At 36.3% G+C, this 27,429-nt stretch overlaps 1 protein-coding gene across 1 annotated transcript in view; it reads right to left on the bottom strand.

Annotated features, from left to right (window-relative positions):
- Positions 1 to 26,458, bottom strand: part of LOC111158537 (regulatory factor X associated protein) — a 33,622-nt gene extending 7,164 nt beyond the window's left edge. Inside the window, exons 1-3 of the mRNA XM_022520629.1 lie at positions 26,302 to 26,458; positions 1,415 to 1,660; positions 681 to 1,318 (exon numbers count right to left, since the gene is read on the bottom strand). Coding sequence (XP_022376337.1) covers positions 681 to 1,318; positions 1,415 to 1,660; positions 26,302 to 26,458 — 1,041 coding nt within the window. The remainder of the gene's footprint in view (positions 1 to 680; positions 1,319 to 1,414; positions 1,661 to 26,301) is intronic.
- Between the last annotated feature and the right edge of the window lie 971 nt (positions 26,459 to 27,429).

Genomic DNA, 27,429 nt, shown 5'->3' with positions numbered 1-27,429 from the left:
TTCCATTTTCTTTTCTAGGAGCACTAAGAAAAGGGCTAATGAGAACAGGGATACTGAGAATAAGGTATTAAGTACAGGGTACTAAGCATGGGAGTACTGAGAACAAGTCTATTAAGTATAAGGCTACTGAGAATAGAATTACTGAGAACAGAGTACAAAGAATAAGATTAACAGAGAACAGGACACTAAGGACAGAGTACTATTAAACACAGGGGTACTAGGAGCAGCTTACTAAGAATAGGCATACTGATAACAGTAAGCTGTGAATAGAGAGGGTAATAAAACCAGGAAGAGATCACCTTCTCCAAAGTACAATTTCATCTAGGTTCCTAAGTCTCTTGGCCTGCTTCTTTAGCGATGAACCAGACCAATCACCTATTATCTGTCCTTCCAGCCCATATCCCAGATCTTTGAAATGACAGATCTGCTGATGTATCACATCATTTCCATTGACATTCATTCATCTATCACAAGGATGCAACAGAACTGTTAAGGCTTTGCACATGTGCGTATAAACTTTAATTTAGGACAAGCACTCACTAACTCTCAACCACAAGTCCAGCCCCAGCAACCTGGCCCATCTGGAAGCCGGTGGGTAGTGCTGGAAATGCACTTCGCCTAAGAGTGGAGTTTTTTCTAACCACCTCCCTCTGCCCAAGACCGCATCTAAGGTCTGATACCTCCAGTCTGACGTTTCCCGTGCTGCCAGGCTGCGCGGACCCACTGCAGTTAAGGGCCTGGTCACTTTTCTTCTTTTTGTATTTGTCCTTATACATCTTGTTGCGGTGTTTCTTGCACATCCAAGGCTTCCGTTGCTTGGCCACCTGGCTCGTGGTCTCGCTGCAGCCCTCGAAGGTGCAGGTCTTGCTCATGCTGCCCCCGCCGCTGCTCCGTCTCCGGGCTCCCCCGCTGCCACCCTCGCCGCCAGAGTGGGTCTCCTCATCCTCCAGATCCTCCAAACTAGCAGTGCTTTCGCCTCCTCCTGGGGCGTCGGAAGTGTCCAGCAGGTCGGCTTCGTCCTCCCCTGCCTCCTCCTCGCCAGTCCCCGCCACTTCGCACAGGTACCTAATGGACTTGCCTGCACCGGCGCCGTCCCCCAGGGCCGGAGCTTGCCTCAGTACGCCCTCGGCCGCAGAGTCGTCCTGCCCTCCGCAGGGGTGCATCACCAGCAGAGTAAACTGCGAGGCCTGGGCCGGGACCGGGGCCGGAGCCAGGGCCTGGCCCAGAGCAGGGTCCGGAGCCCCGGGGCGGAGCGCGCCGCTGGCAGCGCCCGGCCCCGCACCCTCGACATCACCCTGCACCTCCGTGCTGCTGACACCTTATGGGGGTCCACGACCCCAGCCCTTCAGCACCTGTAGGGCCCAACGGCACTTCGCAAACCAAAGACCCAGGACCCGCGAGAGGAAAAAAAAACCTCCGGCTCCGCTAAGGCAGCCCGACTGCGCCTGCGCGTGAGCGTTTCCACGCCGGGTGCCTTTCAGGGAACTTGGCGTTTCTGAGGGGCGGGGCTGAGCCGCCAGCGAAGGAACTGCTGCGCAAGTGCGGCTCTGGCGCTGGCGGGAGGCGCCACGCTTCGCTGGCGCCGCCGCTGCTGTGGAGGCTGTGTGTGAAGTTGAAGTGTCCGGGGCGCTGGGTAAGACGGCGCTTTTTTTGCTGAAACCTGCTGTTCAAAAAGTTTCAAAACACTTATGAACTGGAACTCCACAGTATAAATTAAGGTCGTTCCTGAGCGATTTATGACTTGTGGCGTTCGGACGCTGGTTGTCCTAATATTTTGTCCCCAACTGCCTGAAGTGGGAGATGTGAAGCTGGGATGTGGTGATGTCACACCCTGGGACCAATTGTTAGCAGTCAGGGACAGCAGAGGCGGCCTATTTGAAAATGATACAGTGGTGAAGGAGTGGGCCAGACTGGGGCCCAAGTTCTATTTGTGTTGAGAGCTAAGCGGTTTGTTCTTGATAAATTTGTTTTTCTCTCCAGGAAACTTACTTATTTGATTTTTAATGTTTATCCTTTGCTATAACCGCTGAGGTAAGCCTTTAATACCGTTTTCATTAAATTCAGTGAAAATGTGCGAAAAGCAGCAATGAATAACAAACAAGAAAAAAAAAAGCCCTCAATAGACGATCTATCATTTTTACCAATTGTGGCACAGTTGCTAGTTGTTAAATCTTAAATTAGCCAAATCTCGCGGGGGAACCGATCCTGCAAGGTCTTGTACGAAACCGTCGAGTAATTGTGCTCTTTCCATGTATTCCTTCCTCCTTGCGTAGTCGGGGTTTGCATTCCACCTGTTGCTAAGGAAAGCAATGCTCTCCAACCAATGATAAATCCACTCACATTAAGGTGTTTGGGTGTTCATGTGTGAGTAGATCACCAGCTACATTTCAAAGAGAGGCACAGTGGATGGGAGAAAGTTTGGAATTCGACAGACCTGGCTGGCACCGTCCTGTTGTGACCAGGCCTAGTTAGTGAGAGCCTGTGTGGGCTTTGGCTTTCTCAGTGGCCAGAGGGGCGGTCAGTGGTGTGCTAGACCCGGTGGATGAAAGCCAGTTGTTAAAATATCAGGAGTTTAATGAGCTGGAGTCTAAACACCTTCATTTCTAAAAATGAATTACACCAACAAATTATGTTCAAAACAAAAGTTAAAATCCTCAAAACTTACACTTTCTAATTGTGTTACAGTGTTTTACTGTAGTAACGCTTATAAGAATAATTATGTCTATTGTATCTGTATGTGGAAATACTATGGAGTGATGTGATACTGCACCTCTCAGCTCTGCATACATTGATGTCACAGTGGTTGCTTGAAACTAGCCATGGTAAGAGTATTTACACAATGGAAATTGCCAAATGAAACAAAACGGAGCTCGATTTACTAAATGTCCGATTGTCTTCAGACTTAAAGGGATTATAAAAATGTTAACAAAGATTCAACTTAAAACATTTGATCTGTGGCTGTCACATTGTGAATAGCTTCCCAAAATTGAGGAAATAAATATTCTTTCAGTATTTGAAAACTACCGTGATTTCAGCAAAGTAGTTGCTTACATCAGTGAAGAACAAGTGAAGTCCTAGCATACATCTTCATTGTTTCACTTTTGTCTTACTCATAAATGTAAACAAAAATATCAGCCAACATTCATGTCTGAACTACACTCTGTCAGTGATGTGAGCAACTTCTTTGCTGATTTGGATAAAAATCAAGCATTTATTTATAGTTTGAATTCATGACACTGCTGTTACTGCTGTTGGTGAAATAATTATAAAAACTGACAGTGGGTTTTACAAGTAACAAGTCACTGACGTGTGGGTGTATGGAATTTACAATAAAGTGACTTGTGATTTTTGTCATTATTTGTAAATCATGTGCTAAACATTTTTCTATCAGTTAACTCTTTTTTAAAAAATTTACCAGCATGTCACTGAGGGCAGTGCTATTTAAATCCTAGTGCAAATTCCTGTTACGGTATTTAATAAATGACAGCAGGGTTTTCTTTTTAATTTATTGAGAGATAATTTACATATCATGAAACCCACCCATGGTAAGCATACAGGGTAATGATATAGGCCAGCAGGAACCAATTGACTCCTAATATTCCAATTGACTCCTCCTAATATTCCATTTTTCAGTGTTACTGTAATTTAACTCTGACTTAGCCTTCTTCCTTTGCTTAAGAAAATGATGTATGGTGATGGGTATTGAGGAGGGCACTTGTGACAAGCAGTGGGTATTATATGTAAGTGATGAATCACTAAATTTTACACCTGAAACCAGTATTACCCTATTTGTTAGCCAACTAGAATTCAAATAAAGACTTGAAATAAAAAAAGAAAATGATGTATGGTTAATTTTTATGTAATTTGTAATTCAAATAAAATTATTATACAACTGGAACCAGAGTTCCCCATCTGTTTTCCTCTCTTTCAAACTCTGTAGACTAGTTTGCCTTCTCTCGCTTGTTTTTTTCTTCCTCTCTTGCTTTTAGACAACAGTTCTATGCTTCCCTGAGGAGTAATATATGCTGTGTGTTGGGAGCTTATGAAAGGAATCATTCTAATTTCCTTTTTTCAGTCACCCTAGGTGTTCTTTCAAACTATGAAACTTGATGTTCACAGAGTACCAATTTTCACCAGAAGAGAACTTTACCATTGTGATTACAGCATAGTAGAATGGTCTTAAAAGCAATTATGACCCTCATTTTTATCTAAGAATTCTTGCATGGAAATAAGTCTTTAGGTCTTGGATTTTATTTTATTATTTCAGAGGAAAATAAAGTACTTAACTGTACCATATATCATGCTTGTGATATTGATTGAATGAATGTTACGATCATTACAAAACAATAATTTTCAATTCTACCATTTCTCTGTATTTATGAGTTGGTATTTTACTGTAAAGAAGAGCCTTCCCTTTTACTTTATGTATTTATTGTTTATATACTGTCAGTATAGACTCATAGATTAATGTTTTATTTAATCAATTGCAATCTCTTACTTACCTTATTGATTTTGCTGCTCAAATTGTTCTGATTTGGCTGGACTTTCTAGATTTGGCTGGAAGTAGTCCTTCAAGTTGCATCCTATATCCTTTTGAGCATTTCCTTACTTTCTGACACAAAAAGGTATTCCAGACCTGTCTTGTACCTTTCCAGCTGCAGTCCATTTCTCCTTTCTCCTAGGATTTCTGGTTCTTTTTCATGGAGAATGATATCTAGACACCAAGATCTGGGTGCTAGATGTGCTCATTTTTAGTAGACACTTTTAGCAGAAAGAGGTAAAGGGGAAAAAATCCAAATATGTGTATATTTATGTATGTATCTATATGTAATCATAAATTCATGCTGATTACTGATAACTCCAGTTAAGATCCTACCCCCAGTAGTCTTTCTTGCCTTCCCCCATTCCACCTAGTATCTTCTTTCTTCCCAATGAGAACTTTGTTGATGATATGAATCATCATGAGATGAGAAATTTGTTTATGATAATCTATATTGCATGTTATAGTTTATATTAGTTTTTTCATTGAATGATTTTTTAAAAAATTATTTATTCTTTGCTTCCAGAAAGGTAAAAGGCATATTAAGATAATGAAATGAACACAGAGTTCATTTTTGTATTTGTATTTGTATTTCATTGTATTTGTATTTGTATTTCTTGCATCTATCAGTCCACAGATAATGCATGATTATAACAAAAAGTAGACTCTGCTTAGACTTCCACATACATTGTTTGCATTTTGTTTAGGAAAGCCAGGAGATAGCCTCCTTTGAAAGAGGATTTCAAAGAGTTGCTGGGTATGTAATACTTTGATAATAATGTTATCAGTGTAAGAGTAGAGGACTTCTAGGGGAAGAAATATTCTTGGACATTAGTGTGTGATGTTTTGACTTTAGTCAGAGGTTAAATGCCTATGTATTTGATCTTCCATACCCCAGTCATCCTTGAATCTAACTTAATTGTCACAAAATGCCTTACCTAAATATAAATAAAATACAGAACAGCAGTGAAATATCTATAAGATGACCTCTGCTGGTTCATTTACAACAAGGGAGTTCCTCTATCCCCATGTGATATGTATTCATAACACTTGTGATGTTATTAGATGCTCACACTACCAAACTGAGTTCTCATTTGAACATAAGCAGGGGAACTTTAAAAAATAAATATTTTATTTATTTATTTGATGGAGAGAGAGAGAGCACAAGCAAGCAGAGTGAGAGGCAGGGAGAGAAGCAGGGTCTCCCCTGAGCAGGGAGCCCAATGCAGGGCTCCATCTAGGACCCTGGGATCATGATCTGAGCCGAAGGCAGCTGCTTAACCAACTGAGCCACCCAGGCACCCCAAGTAGGGAAATATTTTTAAAACTATTTCTAAGTAAGTCAGATAAGTTTGTTCTCATGGAAATAGTGTGGCTGGAAGAACAATGAGAGGCAAGACTTGATCTATATGAACATAGAGCTGGCATCTGGACCCATTTGCTATGACAGTAAAAGTCTGGGTTTCATTGAGAAACAGGTTATCTTTTCATCCTTCTCGAGCTATGTGTGGGGATAGGGAGGACATAAAAAACTCCTGGAGGCCTCATGATTTAGTTTAAATTATACAACTAAATTGTTTTTCTAATTAGGATTTTTTTTTAAAGATTAACTGAAATAAGGAATTACATCCCATCAATTTATAGCAACATTACTTTTTCCAGAGATGAGAGATCTTAGAGGTGTGGGTAGCAACATTACTTTTTCCAGAGATGAGAGATCTTAGAGGTGTGGGTAGATTACTTTATCAAAAGTCCATTCTTGTAGATAGTTTTTAGACAAAACAACATTCTAATGACTGATTAAAGAGGCTAACTCTGGTAGCACAATGTATGAAGTAATGTTCACTCTGAGACACCTTAGTCTGGTGGCCTTAAGCTCTATTTTGGCATAAGTCTTAGCATGATAGCTTCATCAAGGGAATTTGAGATGATTTGAAAGGACACATGATATGTAATAGGGAAGCAAGGAAAGAGTCACAATCATATGGTACATAAAACATGCATTTTGCCTGTTGACGTAGTTATTGTTGGTAGTACCGCTAGGTTTATGCCTAAAAACATAGTATTCTGATAAATTCTGTCTTGCACAATTCCCATAAAAGAAAGGGGGGAAATACATGTTATGTTTATAATTACATATGCCATATAATAGGATAGAACTTCTTTTTGAGTAGCTATTGATGAAAACCAAATCTGTGCTTATGATCTTACACATTTGATGATTAGAATAATTTTCCACGAATTGGTTTGTGGCTCCATACCTTTCAAACCCTTTTTCTTCTCCAGTGTCTCATGTTAAGAGCCACAGGACACATTTGTCACATTCATATTGTGATTTGACCTCCGATTGTATACTTTTCTTGTCTTGATGCCCAGCGAGTCAGTACAGTATAGGCAGGAGGAACATTCCTGAAAACCTGGACTACATGGGAGAGTGGGGGAGAGAGAGAGGGTTAGCAATCCTTTGACTATGAACCACATAAATATATCCCACTAAACCCAAACTAATTGTATCTCAACTCATCCTCCCCCAGTCAGGTCTCCACATGTCTAGATCCTCTTCAACACCACCAAGCACAAGAAGAAATGTGACAGGAGGGAGGTTCAAGTAGAAAGAGACAGGGGTCTCAAGATTAAGTCGCTTACTTTCTTTTGCAAAAATATATGCCCATGTCAATACATTGCTGCCACCCTCCCAGCCTTGGACAGGAAGAAAGGAGCTTAACCATCATCATTTGTGTATAAATCTACCTCAGTTCATTAGTACTTTGTCCAATAAGTACTTTGCCTCTCAGAGAAGAAATCTTCTATTTAAGGGTCCACTTAGGAGGATTGGGTTTGGAATTATCTTAGGGAAAGGATTACCTATTATCCAAGCATTTGAAAATGCGATTGTGCTGGCTTCTAATCATTGGAGCTCATCTTTTCATTTTCTTTCTTTTTCTTTATGAAATCCCTTTAGAATTTCTTTTTAATAAGCTCCAAAAGAATATTATTCCTAAATTACCAGGAGACAGTGAGAACTGGCCTGTCTCATAGATTTACTCTATTATAGGACATAAGATTCTGGCAGTTAATAAGTGCTCAATTAAGGATAACATCAGGATAAGCAGTTTGTTAAATGAGCTGAAATGGTAGGGTTTGGAAGTATTTATATGTTCTCTTTAAACCTGTTGCATCTGCTCTTTCTCACCCCCAGACAATCTTTTGGGAATATCCCATTATTTTTCTGTTTACTAATAAACAGTCTCATTTTCAGATTTAAGCAACCCCAGGGAAATATATCAAAACTTCATTTTTTTTCCCTCTTACTTTAAAGTTTCTCTCCTCCACCATAACTCAAGGTTGACCAAGTTTGAAACTGACTGGGTGGTGGTGGGCTTGGTTTCTTTATCTCCCACCTTCCACTTTCTCCCCTATTTACAATTGCTGTTTCTGACCCCTCTAAGTCAGGTATGGGGATAAGGGGAACTTTTGAAGAACAAAAGCTTATGTGGCAGGTGTTTTTGTAGTCAACAGTTATAACCTTTCATGCAGCAGATGCCCTATTGCTGGCTTTATTCCTGGTGGATACTTCAATGAATTCCGTTTTCCTGATTTTGGTGATACCATTTCCATGCATCTTTCTCCTGGGATCCATATACCTCATCCTTTCAGAATAACTCAAGGCCAGCTACCTTGCCCCATCATGGTTGGAAGAGTGGCTGGTTTCTGTTGCTCCTAGCTTTTCACTGTGTTATGAAGATAGCTTCATCCATTTTTAAGGAAGGGTCTGTTAACAATCCCTGTCACCCCCTGAACTCTAAGGTATATGTGCAATTTCTCTGAAATGTTCTTTTTAAGCTCAGCACATTCATCTTGAAAGATGCAATGAGGGAAACACATAGTTCCCTGCAACTCCCTTCAAAAAAGTCCTCTTCAATCTTTCTCATTCTTGTCACACTCTTAACTTCTCTTATATGTAAAGGGATGATGATAGTGGGGAGTGGGTTTCAGGTTACAGAACCAGTTTGGAGCCACACTGGTGTCCTGGCACCTATGTACGGGCACTTACCACATGTTATTCTCATCTTTGGGGGCTCACTGAGAACTGTGAGACAATAGGAAGGAAAGTAGTTGTAATTTTGGAAGTCGTAACTTGTGCCACTTAGATTGTCCATATATATTTTTTTCATGGTCTACTGATATTTTCTCATTCATCCCTGCCATTTTTCATTCAGAAGGGCTCTAAGTCATCCCTTCATCAACCCAGTTTATGTACCATTACCATGAGTAATCCCTAGTGCCTTCAGTTTATGTTACCATCATCATTATTATCAAATCTGTGCAGACAGCTTTGTATGAATTGCACTAAAAGAGGGAGGTAATAGTTTGAGATAATACTGAATTTGAAAGTAATTAAAAGGTAATAAAACTATTTTAGGCCCCTCATTGCCATCAGAGAGTCCCTGCCTACTGAGCCTAGAAACCATACCATGAAAGGACTCATTTCTTCATTAGTTACATATTAGAGGTGTTTAGGAAAAGAACCTTCATCTCTGAGGAGGAAGATACTATCTTTTCAGAAGACACAAAAGCAGTAGGCAATTAATACAGTGATTCCAAGAGAAAAGCTGAGAATATGAAGCTAGATTGGAGACACAGTTTAACAAATTAAACTGGGGATAGGGACCTTCTGACTAAAAATAATGGACTCCCTAAGGAAGTAGTGTGACCAAGGAGAAAAGTTTGAAATGCAATATTCTAAAGCCACCCAGGAGGTCTGAGCACTAGAGAATAATCTTGTATAGATGAAGGTGATCAAAGGTCAATTACAGAAATATATTAGGGAGCTGAGAACAAACAAATGGTGACTTAGAAAATGTGCAAAACATGTAATTTTTACTCTGAAAGACAGAGCAGGGTGGAATCAACCCACTGACAGAAATGTCTCTCTGGAGAGTGAATTGAAGAGGAGAGTTTTCTGGAATTCATCAAACACATAAATAGAATTGGTCTTGTGACACACAAGCCAAAATACTGACTCCATACCACCCACAGACCTGGTTTCAGTCTAAATAGTATTTATTGAGTGTTCCTGTGAAGTAAGGGAAATCCCTTTATCCCGTGGATCAAAGCATTTGCCTTCAAAATTTTAGGGGACTTTTTGTGAAAAGTAGAGCACTGAAAACCAATCTTGCCTTCTTTTGAAACTTTTTATGGGGTCAGTCTTCAAGCTAAGCAAATGTCACAACCTCTTCGTGAGAGAAAAAGGACAGGTAGCAGAGACAGACAGGTAGGTAGAACTAGTATGTTTTTAGGTGATGAATGGCTGGTAAGTGTCTAAATTTGGGAATCTTTATTTATTTTTATTTTTTAAATTTTAATTCCAGTATAATATACAGTGTTGTATTACTTTCAGCAGTACAGTATACTGATTCAACAATTCTATACATTACTCAGTGCTCATGATAATAAGTGTACTCTTAATCCCCTTAACTTATTTCACCCATCCCCCCACCTTCCCTCCAGTTTCCATCAGGTTGTTCTTTATATTTAAAGGTCTGTTTTTGTTTTGTTTCTTTTTTATTTTATTCATTTTCTGTTTATTAAATTCCACATATGAGTGAATCATATGATATTTGTCTTTCTCTTTCTTATTTCACTTAGCATTATACCCTTTAGATCCATCCTTGTTGTTGCAAATGGTGAGATTCCATTCTTTTTATGGCTAAGTAATATTCCATTGTATAGATATATGCTACCTCTTCTTTATCTGTTCATCTGTTGATGGACATTTGGGTTGCTTTCATAATTTAGCTATTGTAAATAGTGCTGCAATAAACATAAGATGCATATATCTTTTCAAATTAGTGTTTTCATATTTCTTAGGTAAATACCCAGTAGGGGAATTACTGGATTATATGGTATTTCTGTTTTTAATTTTTTGAGGACCCTCCATTCTGTTTTCCACAGTGGCTATCCCAGTTTGCATTCCCACCAACAGTGTAAGAGGGTTCTTTTTTTTTTTTTTTTCTCCACATCCTTGTTAACAGTTATTCCTTATGTTTTTTATTTTAGCTTTCTGACTGGTATGAGGTGATATCTCATTGTGGTTTTGATTTGTTTTCCCCTCATGCTGAATGATGTTGAGCATCTTTTCGTGTGTCTATCGGCCATCTGTGTGTCTTCTTTGGAGAAATGTCTGTTCATGTCTTCTGCCCATTTTTTAATTGGATTATTTGTTTTTTGGTGTCCAGTTGTATAAGTTCTTTATATATTTTGGATACTAATCTTTTCCAGATATGTCATTTGCAAATATCTTCTCCAATTCAGCAGGTTGTGTTTTAGTTTTGTTGACTGTTTCCTTTATTTTGAACAAGCTTTTCATCTTGATGTAGTCCCAATAGTTTATTTTGCTTTTGTTTCCCTTGCCTCAGGAAACATATCTAGAAAAATGTTTCTATGGCCAATGTCAGAGAAATTACTACCTGTACTCTCTTCTAGGATTTTTATGGTTTCAGATCTTATATTTAGGGTTTTCATCCATTTTGAGTTTTTGTATATGGTATAAGAAGGTGGTCCAGTTTCATTCTTTTGCATGTTTTGCATTTTCCAGTTTTCCCAACACCATTTGTTGAAAAGACTGTCTTTTTCTCATTGCATATTCTTGCCTCTTTGTTGCAGATTAATTGACCATATATGGGTGGGTTTATTTCTGAACTTTCTGTTCTGTTGATCCATATGTCTGTTTCTGTGCCAGTATCATACTGTTTTGATTACTACAGCTTTGTAGTATATCTTGAAATTACTACAACTTTATAGTATATCTTGGAATTGAGGTATATTAGTTTAGTTCTTTTTCAAAGTTGCTTTGGCTATTCAGGGTCATTTTGGTTCCATACAAACTTTAGGATTATTTTTTCTTGTTCTATGATAAATGCTGTTGGTAATTTGATAGGGAGTGCATTAAATCTATGGATTGTTCGAGTAGTATGGACATTTTATCAGTATTCTTGCAATTCACGAGCAGGGGCTATCTTTCCATTTTTTGTTTCTTTCATCAGTGATTTATAGTTCTCACTGGCAGGTCTTTTTCTTCACTTCCCTCTCCCAGGCCTAAGAAACCACTAATCTATTTTTTTCTATTGATTTTCATATTCTAGACATTTCATTACATGGCATCATACAAAGTGTGGTATTTTGTGACTGTTTTCTTTCACTTAGCATATTAGTAATTAATTTTTTCCAATAAAATTTTAAATAAAAACTCAACTGAGTAATTTTAAAATCTTTTTTTAAAGATTTTATTTATTTATTTGACAGAGATCACAAGTAGCAGAGAGGCAAGCAGGGAGAGAGAGAGAGAGAGAGAGAGGAGGAAGCAGGCTCCCTGCTGAGCAGACAGCCTGATGCGGGGCTCAATCCCAGGATCCTGGGATCATGACCTGAGCCGAAGGCAGAGGCTTTAACCCACTGAGCCACCCAGGCGCACCTAATTTTAAAGTCTTAATTGGCTTTATTAATGGAGTCATGAATTGGGCAGCCTCCTATCTAGCAAGTAGAGGGAAGCTTTAAGGGGCTACAGAAAAGGGAAGGTTTTTAATGGTAGGGAGCGGGAAAAAAGAAATTATTAGCAAAAAAACCCCTCATTGTTTTACAAGACCAGTGCTCTAACCCCTGAGCTATTGAGCCTTCCCCTAACCTCATTGTTTTAGGCAATTTTACTGACAGACCCCTACTAAGGGGTCTGTCAGTAAATTTCCTATTGCTGACCAGGAAATCCCCATGTATTTCTGGTGGGTTGGAACCAATTACATACTAAGTTTTGGCTTACTGACTTAGGACCTTGTGATGTCTATCTTAACCTAAGTGATGCCATTTGGGGTGTGTGGTTTTGTTTTTAACAACTTTTGTTGAACTTGTGTTATTTACACAGTGCTATAAGCCTTGGAAATACCAAGATAAATAAGAAACTCTTTGTTCAAGTAGCTTAGAGTAGTGGTCCTTGACTGTGTGTATTAGTCAGAGTTCTCGAGATTTGTTATAGAAATGGCTCACACATGAGAAGTCCCATGATTCCCAACTGCCAGCTGCAGAACCAGGCGTGCTGGTGGTGTAATTCCCTCTAGGTTCTAAGACTTGAGAACGAGGAGCCTCAGTGTCCTAGAGCAGGAAAATATGGATGTCCCAGCTCAACAGAGAGCAAATTCACCTTTCCTCAGCCTATTTTTTTTTTTTTCTTTTCTATTTAGCCCTCAGTGGACTGGATGGTGCCCACCCACTTTGGTGAGGGCAATATTCTTTACCCAGTTTACCGATTCAAATGCTAATCTTTTCCAGAAACACCCTCACGGACACACTTAGAAATAATGTTTTACCACCTATCTGGGTTATCCATTAGCCTAGTCAACTTGATACATAAAATTCACCATCACACCCTATTAGACCCAAGGTTGGTCGGCCTTTCTTTCTTTTAAAAAATAGTTTGTAAAATTCCTTCTCTACCTCAAAATGAAATTTTAATTTAGTTTAATTAACATTTAATATAATTTACTTACATACATAATTTAAAAATCAACATTGTCCTCAGGGGCTGGGACAGAGAGGAATGGGGAGATGTTTAGTGGGTATAGAGTTTCAGTTTTGCAAGACCAAATTGTTCTGGAGATTGGTTGGACAGCAATGTGAACATATTTAACACTATTAAAATGTACATTTAAAGTAGTTAAGATGGAAAATTTATGTCATATATATTTAACCACAATTTTAAAAGAATCAACATTATCCTAAATGCAATATAAAAGAGACACAAAAAGAAAATAATATGTAATCAAATAATGTATCTAACATTTTAATTTTCAGGGACAATTAGCCTGGAAAATATAATGATGTAGTTAGATGCTTTTTTTTTTTTTTTTAAGATTTTATTTATTTGTCAGAGAGAGAGGGAGAGAGAGCGAGCACAGGCAGACAGAATGGCAGGCAGAGGCAGAGGGAGAAGCAGGCTCCCCGATGAGCAAGGAGTCCGATGTGGGACTCGATCCCAGGACGCTGGGATCATGACCTGAGCCGAAGGCAGCTGCTTAACCAACTGAGCCACCCAGGCGTCCTGTGTAGTTGGATGCTTTTATCTACTAAAATGAATAAGAAGATTAGAAGTCTTTCCTTACAAGGGTTACAGAAAAAAAAAAGAGCAGAGACATGGTGGCCCCCAGAATAGGAATAGTTTAGGATAAGCTAAAATAAACCAAATTAGTTTGTATGTGATAGGAAAGAGGGAGAAACATTTAACTGAAGTAGGGAAGACATGTGAAGAGAAGTTGTAGGCTGACGAAGAAGGTGACGAAGAATGAGTTGGGCATTATTTTTATTTTTTATTTTTTAATATTTTATTTATTTATTTGACAGAGATCACAAGTAGGCAGAGAGGCAGGCAGAGAAAGAGGAGGAAGCAGGCTCCCCGCCAAACAGAGAGCCCGATGTGGGGCTCGATCCCAGGACCCTGAGATCATGACCCGAGCCAAAGGCAGAGGCTTTAACCCACTGAGCCACCCAGGCGCCCCGGGCATTATTTTTAAATGAAGGGTGAAATTATTTTCTATATTATGACATGAAGTAGTAGTAAGAGTATCTCAGAAAACTTTTACTCTATCAAAAATTCCATAATTTATTAAGTTATATATCCAGCTTCTAGAAATTAAAAATATGTCAAAGACTATTTTTTAATAAACAACAATGAATAAAAATAGACTGGTAAAAGAAGTAGTCATACAAGAGGCTATGGAGAGATAACGCCTCTCTCTGGGGCCTCAATATCAGAGTTAAACAGAAACAAAACAAAACAAGTAACCAAAAACTTAACACACAGTTTCAAAACATAAGTTTATAACATGTAGGTCTTATAAGAGTACTTAAAATTTTTAACATGAAAGTATGAAATATTTGAAAACTCTTTCATTGAAATTCAATGAGATGTCTGTTTTAATATTTTGTATTAAGTCTATTAAAGTTAGTTTAAAATGTCCTGTCACATCTTTGCATTTGGTTTACATGACAATGAACACACTGACTAAAACCACTCTCAGCTATAAAGATAGCAGGAAATGCTGCCATAATTTGGGTAATTTTCAAATAGGTGGGTGTGAAAGTCTTAGCTAGATCCTAAACCTTTTTAAATAGATTGGTTAAATCATGGTTTGTCCTAAAGTCCTTTTGAAGATCAATTAATTTCTTTTGAAAATGCTTGCTGACATATTTCACATCTGTTTAAAACTATTAAAACTGTTTTAAAAAGTTCAGAATCTTCTATTGTAAAAGTTAACTGTCTTTGAGTCTAATTATTATTGCATCCAAATGAGAGCAATATATTTCTGAGTCAAGTATTTTTAATCTGTCTTCATGTTAGATAGATAATAGTGCAAGGCTGAAAACTGTAAAAGTCCCCGGTGAGCAAGGTTATTTTTAAGTATTTCATTTGTTGAAAAAGCCCTGAAAATTCCCTTCAATTTTAATGAGATTGGTCCCCTTTTCTTAAAGTTTAAGAAGGAGGTCATTGATGCTCTAAATGTCCCTTTCCAATGGAGAGATCTGACTATTCCCTTTGATCCACGTGATAGCATTAGTTTAATAGGATAAGAATTGCTCTTTTCTACTTCCTGTGAGTGAATATGAAGGATAAGCATTACATGATGTTTTCTGCCAAAAATTTTTAACATGAATCTAATTAAGCCCATAGAATGAATTTCCTGTTTACAGGAGAGAGGGAGCAATAAGTTAAACTACACTATAAGGAGACAATTACAAGCATCCAGAATGTGGAATTGTGAAACACAAGTGGCCTAGTGGCCACTTTATTTTTTTTTAAAGGTAGATTCAAGAAATTTTCTAGATTAAAGAAATGAAAGAGTTGTATAACAAACGAATACAAAGTGTGAACCTTGATTAGATCCCTACTGAAAACAACAAAAAACAATTATAAAAGGTATTTTGGTGACAATTGGAGACATTTGAAAATGACATTAGATAATTATTTCAAATTGTTGTGGATGTGATAATACTGTTATGGCCATGTAAGAGAATATCCTTATATGTAGATTTATGCTTGAGAATTTAGGCATAAAGTAGCATGATATCTGTATTTTCCTTTGAAATGTTTTAGCAAAATATACATACATGCACATAGGAACTGATTATGGGAAAATTCTTATAACTGTTGAATCTAGGTAGTGGGGATATAGGTGTTTATTGTCCTGGTCTTTCAGCTTTTCTGCGTATTTAAAAATATACATATTAAAATATAAAATATAAATTAAAATAATTATAAATTAAATAAAGAGAAGGACCTTTTCAAATATGGCTTGGAAGATATACCTCACTCTTTTGCGTTATTTCAAATTTGACATTTATTTTTTTCATTGATTTTATCAAACATTCCACAGAACCCCATAATGTGAGCCAAATCTTTTTAAATTTTTATTTATTTATTTCAAGATTTTATTTATTTATTTGACAGAGAGAGAGAGAGAGAGAGAGAGAGAGACATTGAGAAGAGGAAACACAAGTTGGGGAGTGGGAGAAGCAGGCTTCCTGCTGATCAGGGAACCGATGTGGGGCTTCATCTCAGGAACCTGGGATCATGACCTGAGCTGAAGGCAGACACCCAATGACTGAACCACCCAGTCGCTCCCAAATCTTTTTTTTTTTTTTTAATTTATTGGAGAACCATCTTATTTGGATAAGACATTCAGATTCTTCGAGACGTTTGATAGATTGTGGGTAATCTGTCATTGAAGGTATTACTTTTGAACATTCATTGATCCGTGGAGTTATCTCAATAATTCTCAGTAAGTATTGCTGATGAATAACAAAATGACTTTTATAAACGTTTGGTACTTCTTTCTTTCTGATTTCCTTTAATATTCACATTTGCAAATATAGTTATCACTTAGTATAAGGTATACATAAAGGCATACTTTTATTCTTCTATTTAGAACATACATTTTGTGAAAAATCAGTTCTTCAATTTAAGTATTACGTATATGTGATGCACCTCAGTTATTATTTGCAAACTCTGATATTTATAGGGAATACTAATGACACACAGTAAATCAGATCAGAACACATTACAAAGTAGAAATATATGTATGAAACAAATTATTTCTATATGCATTTGTGATGCATATTATATATTTATTATACAATTATATATAATTTTAAAATCTGACATATAAATTGCCCTACTAAATTAAGAATTTTACTATAGTTACCTGAGCAGAAGTAAGGAACATTTACAAGAAAAATTGTGTTTATTTTTGTAGAGAACTATATTTCAATATATATAGTTTTACTTTTTAATTATGCTGATATGGCATTCAAAATTAGAATTTATTTTAATGTGAATTTACTAGAAAAATGAATAAACTTATAAAATTGTATTTACCTGAAATAATATGTCATTTATTTGTCATTTCAATCCGTTGTGTTTTTTTAACCTACATTTTTTAAAATTTTTCTTTAATAGTAATAGTTTTATTTTGATGAGTAATTTAAATTTAGTACATCAAATTCATGATCTTAAGACTTGCCATTTAACATAAATGCTGAGTTAAACATGAGTTGAATTAAAAAAAAAAACTCCAGGTGGTAGCCCAAGAAGGTATACATTGTGGGAGTGTATGAGAATGACTGAAGATTAGGAAATACCTCAGATATTAAAATCATTTTCAGTTGTATTCCTGACAGGTAGGCAAAGTTCAGAACCGTGTTGAGGAAAGTAAGAGTAACAGAGTACCTTTTCATATATCATTTTATTTACTCCCAAAGAAAGCACACTGCTTTTTGTTGTTAAACTTATTTCCTGAACTCATCTTTTCTACAGATACAGGTTTAATATAATTGTACCTTTTGTTAAGGGTTAAATGTGTGGAGATGGAAGGTCATACTGTTTTCTAATGAACTAAATGCACACAATTTTAAAACCAACAGCATTATAAAGTTTTAAAAGCAAAAGGAAACTTAGGAGTGTCTGTGCTTTATATTTTTTCCAGTTTTATTGAGAAATAATTGATATACATCACTATATAAAGTTTAAAGTATACAGCATAATGGCTTATTTTGCATATATTATGAAATGATTACCACAAGAGGTTCAGCTAACATTCATCTTCTTATAAAAATACAGTAAAAGGGAAAGAAAGAAGAAAACAAAGGAAAAAAAATTTCTCCTTGTGATAAGAACTTTTATGATTTATTCTCTTAATGACTTTCCTATATACATACAGCAGTGTTAGCTGTATGTACATTGTATGCTGTATGTCAGAGGTACAACATAGTAATTCAACAATTCTGTGCATTACTCAGTGCTCACCATAAGTGTAGTCACCATCTGTCACTGTACAATGTTATTATAGTATTGTTTATTGACTATATTTCCTACACTGTAATTTTCATCTCTGTAATTTATTTTACAACTGGAAGTTTATATTTCTTAATCCCTTTCACCGATTTTGCCCATCCCCCAATCAACCTCCCTCTGGCAACCACCAGTTTCTTCTCTGTATTTAAGTTTGTTTGTTTTGTTTTTTAGATTCTATCTATAAATGAAATCATATGAAATTTGTCTTTCTCTGTCTGACTTATTTCACTTAGCATAATATCCTCTAGGCCTACCCATGTTCCACAAATGGCAAAATTTCATTTTTTAATGGCTTAGTAACATTCATTGTGTTTGCATGTATATAGATATAGATATATATCTCTCTATATAAAAATATATAGATATATACACTGCCTCTTCTTTATCCACTCCTCTATTGATGGGTACTTGAGTTGCTTCCATATCTTGGCTATTGTAAATAATGCCATAATAAACAAAGGGGTGCATGTATCTTTTTAAATTAGTAGTTTTGTTTTCTTTGAGTAAATATCTGGTAGTGGAATTAATGGATCATATGGTATTTCTATTTTTAATTTTTAAAGGAACCTCCATACTATTTTTCACAGTGGCTATACCAATTTTTATTCCCACCAATAGTGCACGAGGGTTCCCTTTTCTCCACATCCATGCCATCACTTGTTATTTCTTGTCCTTGTGATAGCATTCTGACAGGTATAAGGTGATATCTCATTGTGATTTTGATTTGCATTTCCCTGATGATTAGTAATATTGAGCATCATTTCATGTGTTTGTTGGCCATCTGTGTATCTTCTTTAGAAAACTGTCTATTCAGGTCACCTGCCCATTTTTAAATCTGATTGTTGGGTTTTGTTTTGTTTTGTTTTGTTTTTCTTTATTTGTTTTTTGGTGTTGAATTGTATAAGTTCTTTATATATTTTGGATGCTAACCCCTTATTGGATCTATCATTTGCAGATATTTTCTCACATTCAGTAGGTTGTTGTTTCATTTTGTTGATGGTTTCCTTAACTGTGGAAAAGCAGCTTATCTTGGTATAGTCCCAATGGTTTATTTTTGCTTTTGTTTGTTTTGTCTGAGGAGACATATCCATAAATATGTTGCTAAGGCCCATGTATAAGAGATTACTGCCTGTGTTTTCTTTCAGATCCCTAATGTGTATTTATCTTATAACTGGAAGTTTGTACCTTTTGACCACCTTCCTTCCTCCAGTTCCCCCTTCTCTTGTTCCCTGCCTTGGGTCACCACAGTCCTGATCTTTTTATTTATGAGGTTTTTGTGCATATATGTGTGCATCTTTTTAAAATTGGTTCTAAACTATCATTACTCATGCTCTGTTATCTGTTATATAAGCAATGATGTTGGAAAAGTATTTTTTTCTTTTAAATAATTTTGAAGGTTTCAAAATTGACAGTTCTTCTTTATTCATGTCAGTAATCTTGAAAATAACACTTTACAACTTCTTCTGTCCTTTCAAACTTGACATATGCAAGTGGTAAAGCCTCTCTGAGACAGGATGCTTTCATCTACTTGTAATAAAGATTTATTATTCAGTTGGTTTCAACTTTTGTAAACTTCTTAAGGCAACAATGCACTGGAATAGAGGAAATCATTTAATATGATGTATTTTTATCATCTTTTATACAGCTGTTAAGATTAATTTTTCTTGAATGTTGTGTAGCATACCATATTTTGTGATCATTTATGTTGGTCTGAAGAAAACAATGAGACTTGTCTTCTTTTGTGTAGAACATTATCAAACATTCCAGTGATGGTATTGCAGTTTTCAGTATTTTTCAATATGTATATGTATAAAATATATATGTATCTTTTACAATTTGATGAGCATGTTCCTTTGTAAAATACTCAATCTTGATGGGTTTGTTAGCTTGATTAGGAAAATGAGTTGGCAAAGTAAGCACATTGGTGACTGTTTATTTGTTCAAATAGCTGTACCTAATTTCAAATATTTAACTGAATATTTGCCTACATTTTAAAGTTATGTTTGACATTTGAAATAAGATCCAAAGAAGGAAATTTGTAAATTTACTTAGAATCACCATGATTCTATAGCTACAAATAGAGACTGATCTAGTTGTGTTGTGTTGGTGATTCAAATACCCCTCACAGTGGTACTGTCAGTGACCTGACTTTCTGAAATGGGAACAACTTCGTAAAGTTCTGAACAAAACCCAAGTAGATTCTTTCCTCAATTTATGTAGTAGTTATATTCTTGTGCAGTCATATTTTTGGTGATATATAAACCAGAGTTTGAATCTCAGCTCAGATAGTTATAAATTTTTCACCTATATGGAAATCTAAAGGAATATTCAAAAGTTGGACATGATGCCTTTTTTGTTTTATAAAGGGCTGTCTGCATATTGCAAGATGTTTAGCATCCCTGACACTTCCCACTTTATATTTATAGTGGTCCTCCAACCCCCAATCTTATGATAACAAAAATGGCCCTTATAGAAACCTTTTGTACTGTTGGTGGAAATGAAAACTGGTGCTGCCACTTTAGTATGGAGGTTCCTCAGAAAGTTAAAAATAGAACTACCCTACAACCCAGCATTTGCACTACTAGGCATTTACCTGTAGGGTACAAAAATACAGATTTGAAGGGGTACATGCCCCTCTATGTTTACAGTAGCATTATCAACAGTAGCCAAGATATGGAAAGAACCCAAGTGTCCAACTGATGAATGGATAAAAATGTGTTGTGTGTGTGTGTGTGTGTGTGTATACATATGCATGTTGTGGAATATTACTCATCCATCAAAAAGAAATGAAAACTTGCCATTTGCCATGACATGGATGGAGCCTAGAATGTATTATGCTAAGTGAAATAAGTCAGTCAGAGAAAGACAAATATCATGTGATCTCACTCATATGTGTAATTTCAGAAAGAAAACAGATGACCATATGGGAAAGTGGGGGGGGGGGGGAAAAAAACCATAAGAGACGGAAACAAAAAAGAAAAAACTGGGGGTGGATGGGGGGGGGGGAATAGATGGCTAAAGGGTATTCAAGAGGGCACTTTTTATGATGAGCACTAGGTGTTGTATATAAGTGATGAATCACTGAATTATACTCCAGAAACCAATATTGTGCTGTATTAACTGAGTAAAATTTAAATAAATAATTTTTTAAAATAAAGTGCCCTTTGTATTTTAAAATGCCTCCTAGAGGGCTATATTACCTCTTTTGGTAACCATTGGTTTAAAATGTAATGTGAGAAATATTTAAGAAAAATAAAATGTCATAGGTGGTACAAATGCATGGATAATTCTATCTGGATGAGTAAAGAAGAGCTTCATATATTGGTACTTAAATTGAGTCTTCCAAGATCCATGCGGACTAGGATAAGAGGGCCTATTAGGCAGAAGGACTACGCGCTGAAGTTAATAATGCTCAGAGGTCTGCACGTAGTTTGGTACAACTGGAAACCAGGGTGCAGGGTTGGGATCTATCAAGAAACAGTTCAGTATTGGAAAGGCTTATCTTTCAAGCTAATTAGTTTGGGCTTTTGTGTGTGTGCATGTGGAGTTTAGATAAGGGACTGACACAATCAGATTCTTAGAAATGTGTGGATTAGAGGGGTATTGAAGGGGATGCAAGAAAAGTCAGTTGATTTTACTATAGATTTTCTATTAGCAATTTTAAGAATTTACTTTTTTTTTCCAGTGTTGCAAGATTCATTTTTTATAGGAATCTACTTTTTAATATTTTCCTGGACCCTAGCTCTCTCAAAAGTGTTATTTTAGTCTACTTTTTCCCCCCCTCTCAGATTTTGTATTAGTCTGAACTACTATAACAAAATATCACAGATTGGGTGACTTTTACAAAAGAAATTTATTTTTTAAAGTTTTGGAGGCTGTGAAGTCCAAGATCAGGATTCAGCAAGGTAGATTTCATTCTGAGGCCTTTTCTCTTGGCTTGTAGGTAGCTCCATCTTGCTTTGTGTTCACACAGTCTATTCTTTGTGCACATATAGATAGGGAGAGTGAGAGCTCATGAGTTCTCAGGTATCTCCTCTTATTTTGTCCTCAAATGGCCTTTTCTCTGTGCCCGCAACCCTGATATCTCTTCCTCTTCTTATGAGGACACTAGTCCTGTTGAATCAGTGACCCTACCTTATAACCTCATTTAACCTTAATTATCTCTTTAAAGACCTTTTCTCTTAATATAGTCACATTGGAGGTTAGGACTTCAACATATAAATTTTAGGAGGACACAGTTCAGTCCATAACAGATTTTAGGATAATTTTGAAACTTTTGGACTCATTGTTTCTGATCTAATAATAACTAAACATTTTCTCTATATCTGAGATCCTCTTTAATATCAGAACTTACTGCATTTTCCTTTCTCTTTTATATCTGAAGGCCACTACGATCTCCTTTTCAGTTTAATTTCTCTTTAATATGTTCCTGAAGATTCAACCTTACTCTAAGAAACTATTTTCTCTCTATCCTAACTTGTTTCTTCCTTTTCTTTATTTTAATTTCTCTTCTGCTTTCCTGTGGTACTTGGGGCAGTCATTTTCCTTAGAGACAGTTTCTAAAACAGAATTTTTATTTTCTTTGGATAAGCAATAATTTTTTCCAGTTATTTCTCTAGTGTAATCTAAGAAGTTGACATATTTTTCAATAATAACGCTCATTTGTTCTTTTTATTTTGTTAATAAAATCTATCATCCTTTTATGGTTGAGTCCATAATTTTAGTATGAAACCTAAAATTCAAAACCTGGGTTTGAACTCATGGAATTAACAAATTTGGGGCCAACTTGAGTTTGCATAGTTGGGGTGATTCAAGACTGTTGACAGCCCTCATGAATTTAAGGTTAATCTTTCTAAAGTATCTTCCTTTGCCCTGAATGTAGAATAGAATTTAGGAAGTAAGATCTGGTAATACTTACTTGACCCTGACATTAACAATTTAAAGCTGGAAGCTCCTATGCCATTGGTCTGTGAAACACATGGAACTTTGCTATCTTTGCCAACTTAGGTGAAAAACCATAGTAGAAACAGAGAAATGATGCATCTGAAGTGCTGTTTCTTTCAAGAAAAGACTTTCCTGAGACTCTAAAGCTCCCCCCCCCCCGGTAATAAATAATATCCCCTCTGGTTTTACATTTTTGGTTATACCCTAACGGAGACAGGAGAAATAATAACTCTAATATGCTAAAAAAAAAAAAAAAAAAGCAATCAGTTTGGAAAAATGGTTCATTATAGTCAAAGAAAAATCTAAATTCTAAATATCCAAAGTAGACATATTTTATCAAAAAAATTCAAAAATATTTATGATATCCTACAAATATCCAACTGGGGAGGAAGAAAAGAGCTTTCCTTTAAAAGAGACTGAAATTAAGTTATTTTCTTCAGACTTCTTTGCAATTCTGAGTTCCTAAAGATAATGGAAAATTTGTAAATATTTTAAAAGGAGGAAATGTAATTAAGAATTCCATTCTCAGCCAGAGTATGTTGTGCAAAGACAAAGACCTAGTAACTGCTTGTGGATGCCCTGCTGACTGAGGGATTCAAAATGAAGAATTAAAGAGTAGAAAAACCAAAATCAATGAAGTACAGGGTTTGAGGCATAAATAACTACTGTGAATATAATCACAAAATTCCATATAAAATGAAACTATAGAAAATAAGGAAACACAGGGTTATGAGAATGAATAATTATATGTAAGTAAAATGGGTTCACTCCTTTCATTATCATTTGAAGTAGGGGAAGAAAGGAATGGAAGTAAAGGCAGATGAATTTCTGCTTCGTGTACAAGGCAGAATAAAAATTCCAGCATCTATGCTGAGGCCTGAAAGAACATTTTTGGAGTTGGCCAGGAGAATGGTGACTTCTCTGGTGACAACAACAGAAGCCTACTCTGGTTGAGATTATAGGAAACAGTTTATGGGAAGGATGTTGGGATTTCATAGAAGCAATGAAAGGGCAGGAATGCCAGAAAGAGAAAGAAATAGGCAACATTCTCCCTACCTATACTTCCCTGCTGAGATCTTGAATTTTTGTCAAAACCCCCATAGTAGTCATGTACAACAGACTTGGATTGTAATGAGGCCCTCAGAGCCTTGAAAGAATCATTTTATTTCTCCTCTAACAAGTGTTCTCTTGGAAGGACCAGGAGATATCAACAATCAAGACAGGAGATAAAATGAATTGTCAGGTAACTAGAAGCATCTCTACCCCTCAAAAAAATTAAGATTGTGTATTTGTAACTTCCTGATTTTTGCAAAAATTTTTCATATTTGGAACATCTAGATGCCTGAAATTACTGTGGTTATTTGCTTCCTGTAGTGCAAAGCCATGATTTTATTGAGTATGATTGACATATAAAAAGCTATATACATTTAGTTCATAGAGCTTGATGAGTTTGGAGTAAGCATACAGCCTTGAAACAATTACCTTAATCTATGCCATAAACATACACGTCACTTCCAAAAATTTTCTCCTGCCCTTGGTATTTACTATTAGACTGTTTTGTATGTGTGTATGATAAGAACACTTTACATAAAATCTACCCTCTTAGCAAATTTTTAAGTATATAATACATTGTATTGTTAACTATAGGCACTATATTGTATGATAGATCTCTAGGACTTATTCATTGCGTATAACTGGAACTTTGAGTAATACCTCCGTAAATCTTACCCCTCCTCCCAACCTGTGGCAACAAGCATTCTACTCTCTGCTTCTATGAGTTTGACAATTTCATATGAATCTTCCAAGATAATTTTTCAACTTAAAATATGTTACTACAAAGATTTGGAGATCTTTAACCAATCACTATGTTAATACTGTAATATCAAAGTACTATGTTGCATTATTTACAAAGTTCAAACTGAATACCTTAAAAGGAAGTAAAAAAAAAAAAAAATAATGTGGCCACTGTGGAAAATAGCTTGTTTGCTTGTCAAAACCAGAAGGTTGTTGTGAAGATTTAGCCCATTAATATAGATATAGTGGCTATTATTACATCTACTACAAAGCGAATAGCCAATACATGTTAGCAATCATTGAATTTTAAATAAATGCAAATCCTACATAAGTTGCTTTAAGAATAATGTCTATTTATCCTTATCTGTGCAGTTCTTTTTTACTTCATGCCTCACCATCTTATATTAATGATTTTTCACATAAAGGTGTTTTTAAAGACATTCACATTTTCTGACAGGTTTTGGGTTTGGTTTTTTTTTTTTTTTTTTTTTTTTTGATCTATATTTTTACACCCATGATTCACGAGTATGAATAAGGAGTGCTGTAAACAATGTAGATAAAATGCCTTTCTTGGATTGGAATCAGTATTCTTTTGCAATCTTTTAATGAGATTGGCTTTTTTCACAATTGTGAGAACTTGCTACATTCAAAAATTATTCATGTATTCAGATTTTTAGAGTTGGAAGGGACTTTATAGTGATATAAGGGGTTTTAGGATAGCAATACATGAAGAAGTTCAGTTTTTGCAATAACATTTATATGGTTACAATCAAAAGTTTTTGAGGCTAAGGATATAAGAGTTTCCTATCTCTATGGGAAGTTTTTGGTCTATCTATCCCATGATTCAATAAATGAAGTTATTTATTTGAATCTTGCCTGATTTAAGCCCTTTACTAAGAAAAAAGACTTAAAATTTGTGACTTAAAATTTTAGCTTACAAAATACTACTGAGCAGACTGTTGGCCTACTTTACCTGAGAAGAAATTCTGAGACTATTTACATGGAGCTGTGAATTTAGGTCTTTGTATATATGTTATAAATAGTAAAAGCATAAGGAAAGTATCAGCTGTAACATGTGGTGGGGAGTGTGCCATCTGCTATGAATATCCAAATAATTCTATTTGGACTTTTATTCCCCCACCTTCCATATTCCATTGTAGGGGTTTTATAATTTCAAAAGTACATGGCATTAAATCATCATAAAATCCCTCTGAAATTCATATTAGTATCTCCATTGGATAAATGAGAAAATTGAAGTAATCCACTAGGTATCTTGTCCCAGTCTATGAAGTTACTAAATGGTATAAGAGGGCTAGCACCTTCCTGCTTGATTTCCAGGGCTCTTATTTCCCCACTTCCTCTTAGCTGTCATTGCCTCCCTTTACACTAAGGACATTTTGATATGCTCCCTTCAGCATTGAGCTCAGTGCTGTGCTCAGGCAAAAATACCCAGTGAGTATGGAGGTATGTGTGAAGGAGGGGGGTTGGTGGGCAACTGTTGAGGACTCTGGAAGAAAAGGCTTGATGAGAAAAAGCACATGGGACTCTTAAGAGTAGCGAGAACTCTTTCTTGATCCCTATTGCAGAAAAATATGAAAAATTTGGAATGAAGGAAAAAACTTTGTACCTCTATTGATGACATCTCCCCATCTAGACCATCCCCTTGGGAATCCATTGACCTTCCGCTCTCCCTCTCCATCACTGTCAATTACTGTTCCTTGGCTTCTGGGCATCAGAGTGGGATGGATACCTGATATATCTTCTATTGACTTCAAAGAAGCCATGTTGGCAAAGGAAAACCAGTTTTATGAAAAACTGTCATGATAGTGATTCAAGGAGGAAAAAAGTAACCTAAGGGAATAGAAAGGATGTGCAAATGCTGAGATGAACCTTTGTTCTCTATTTATACTGTTCTCTACTTAACCAACCTGGAGACAAAACTTCCTATTGCAAAATCTCACTTCTCCTTCCATCCATTTTCTTTTAGGGTCAGAAGCATGGAAATTCAGTCAGGCAATTAAAAGGGGCACATCATCCCTCCCAACCCCTCTGAGTCCAGTAGCCATGAGGGATGCCATGTCCACTTGGATACCAAAACAACCTGTGTTGGGAGGCTGAGGACCAGTCAGTTCCATCCCTACTTCCTGTCAAGTTCCTCCACATCTCATCCTCATCACCTGTCATCTTTTGTATACATACCAACAGCACATCTAGTTTCATGTTCTGTGACTTAAACTCACTTTCACTTGCTATTTCCAGTCTTAATTGTCAGCATATACTTAGTTCATTGAACTGAAAATGGGGAAATCGTTCTTTTCCTTTCTTTCTCTTTCCTTCTCCCTCCCATGAACAATGAGTCATAAATCTGTCTTGTTTAATTCCTTATATACTTTTCTATATTTTCTTTTCTTCAATTCTCTTCCTTCTCATCAATTTTCTGCACTGCTTTCCCACACTCTTCCATCCTCCCAACACCAGCTTAAGTGTTGCCTGAACTTTTCCTTCTTTTCCTAATAACCCTTTATTCAGTTTTGATTCAGTTGCTGCCTTCTGTAGGCTTGGTCTGTTCCATCCAGGAAAGAGAGCTGAGTTTTCTTAACTCGAGACTTAGCCCATTATTTCAGTACATGCTGCTCCCAGAGACCAGTCCTTGTTTCATTTCAACTTGTTCATTCCTATAAGTTCAGGAATCTTATCAAGGAAGGGGCCTAACTTCTTTTAAGCTGGGGTTTTATGATGACACTTTATTTAGTTT

This window comes from Enhydra lutris, unplaced genomic scaffold (genome assembly GCF_002288905.1).
Source record: "Enhydra lutris kenyoni isolate GAN:26980312 unplaced genomic scaffold, ASM228890v2 scaffoldscaffold60, whole genome shotgun sequence".
Classification (NCBI taxonomy): Eukaryota; Metazoa; Chordata; class Mammalia; order Carnivora; family Mustelidae; genus Enhydra; species Enhydra lutris.
This window is presented reverse-complemented; position numbering and strand designations above follow the sequence as displayed.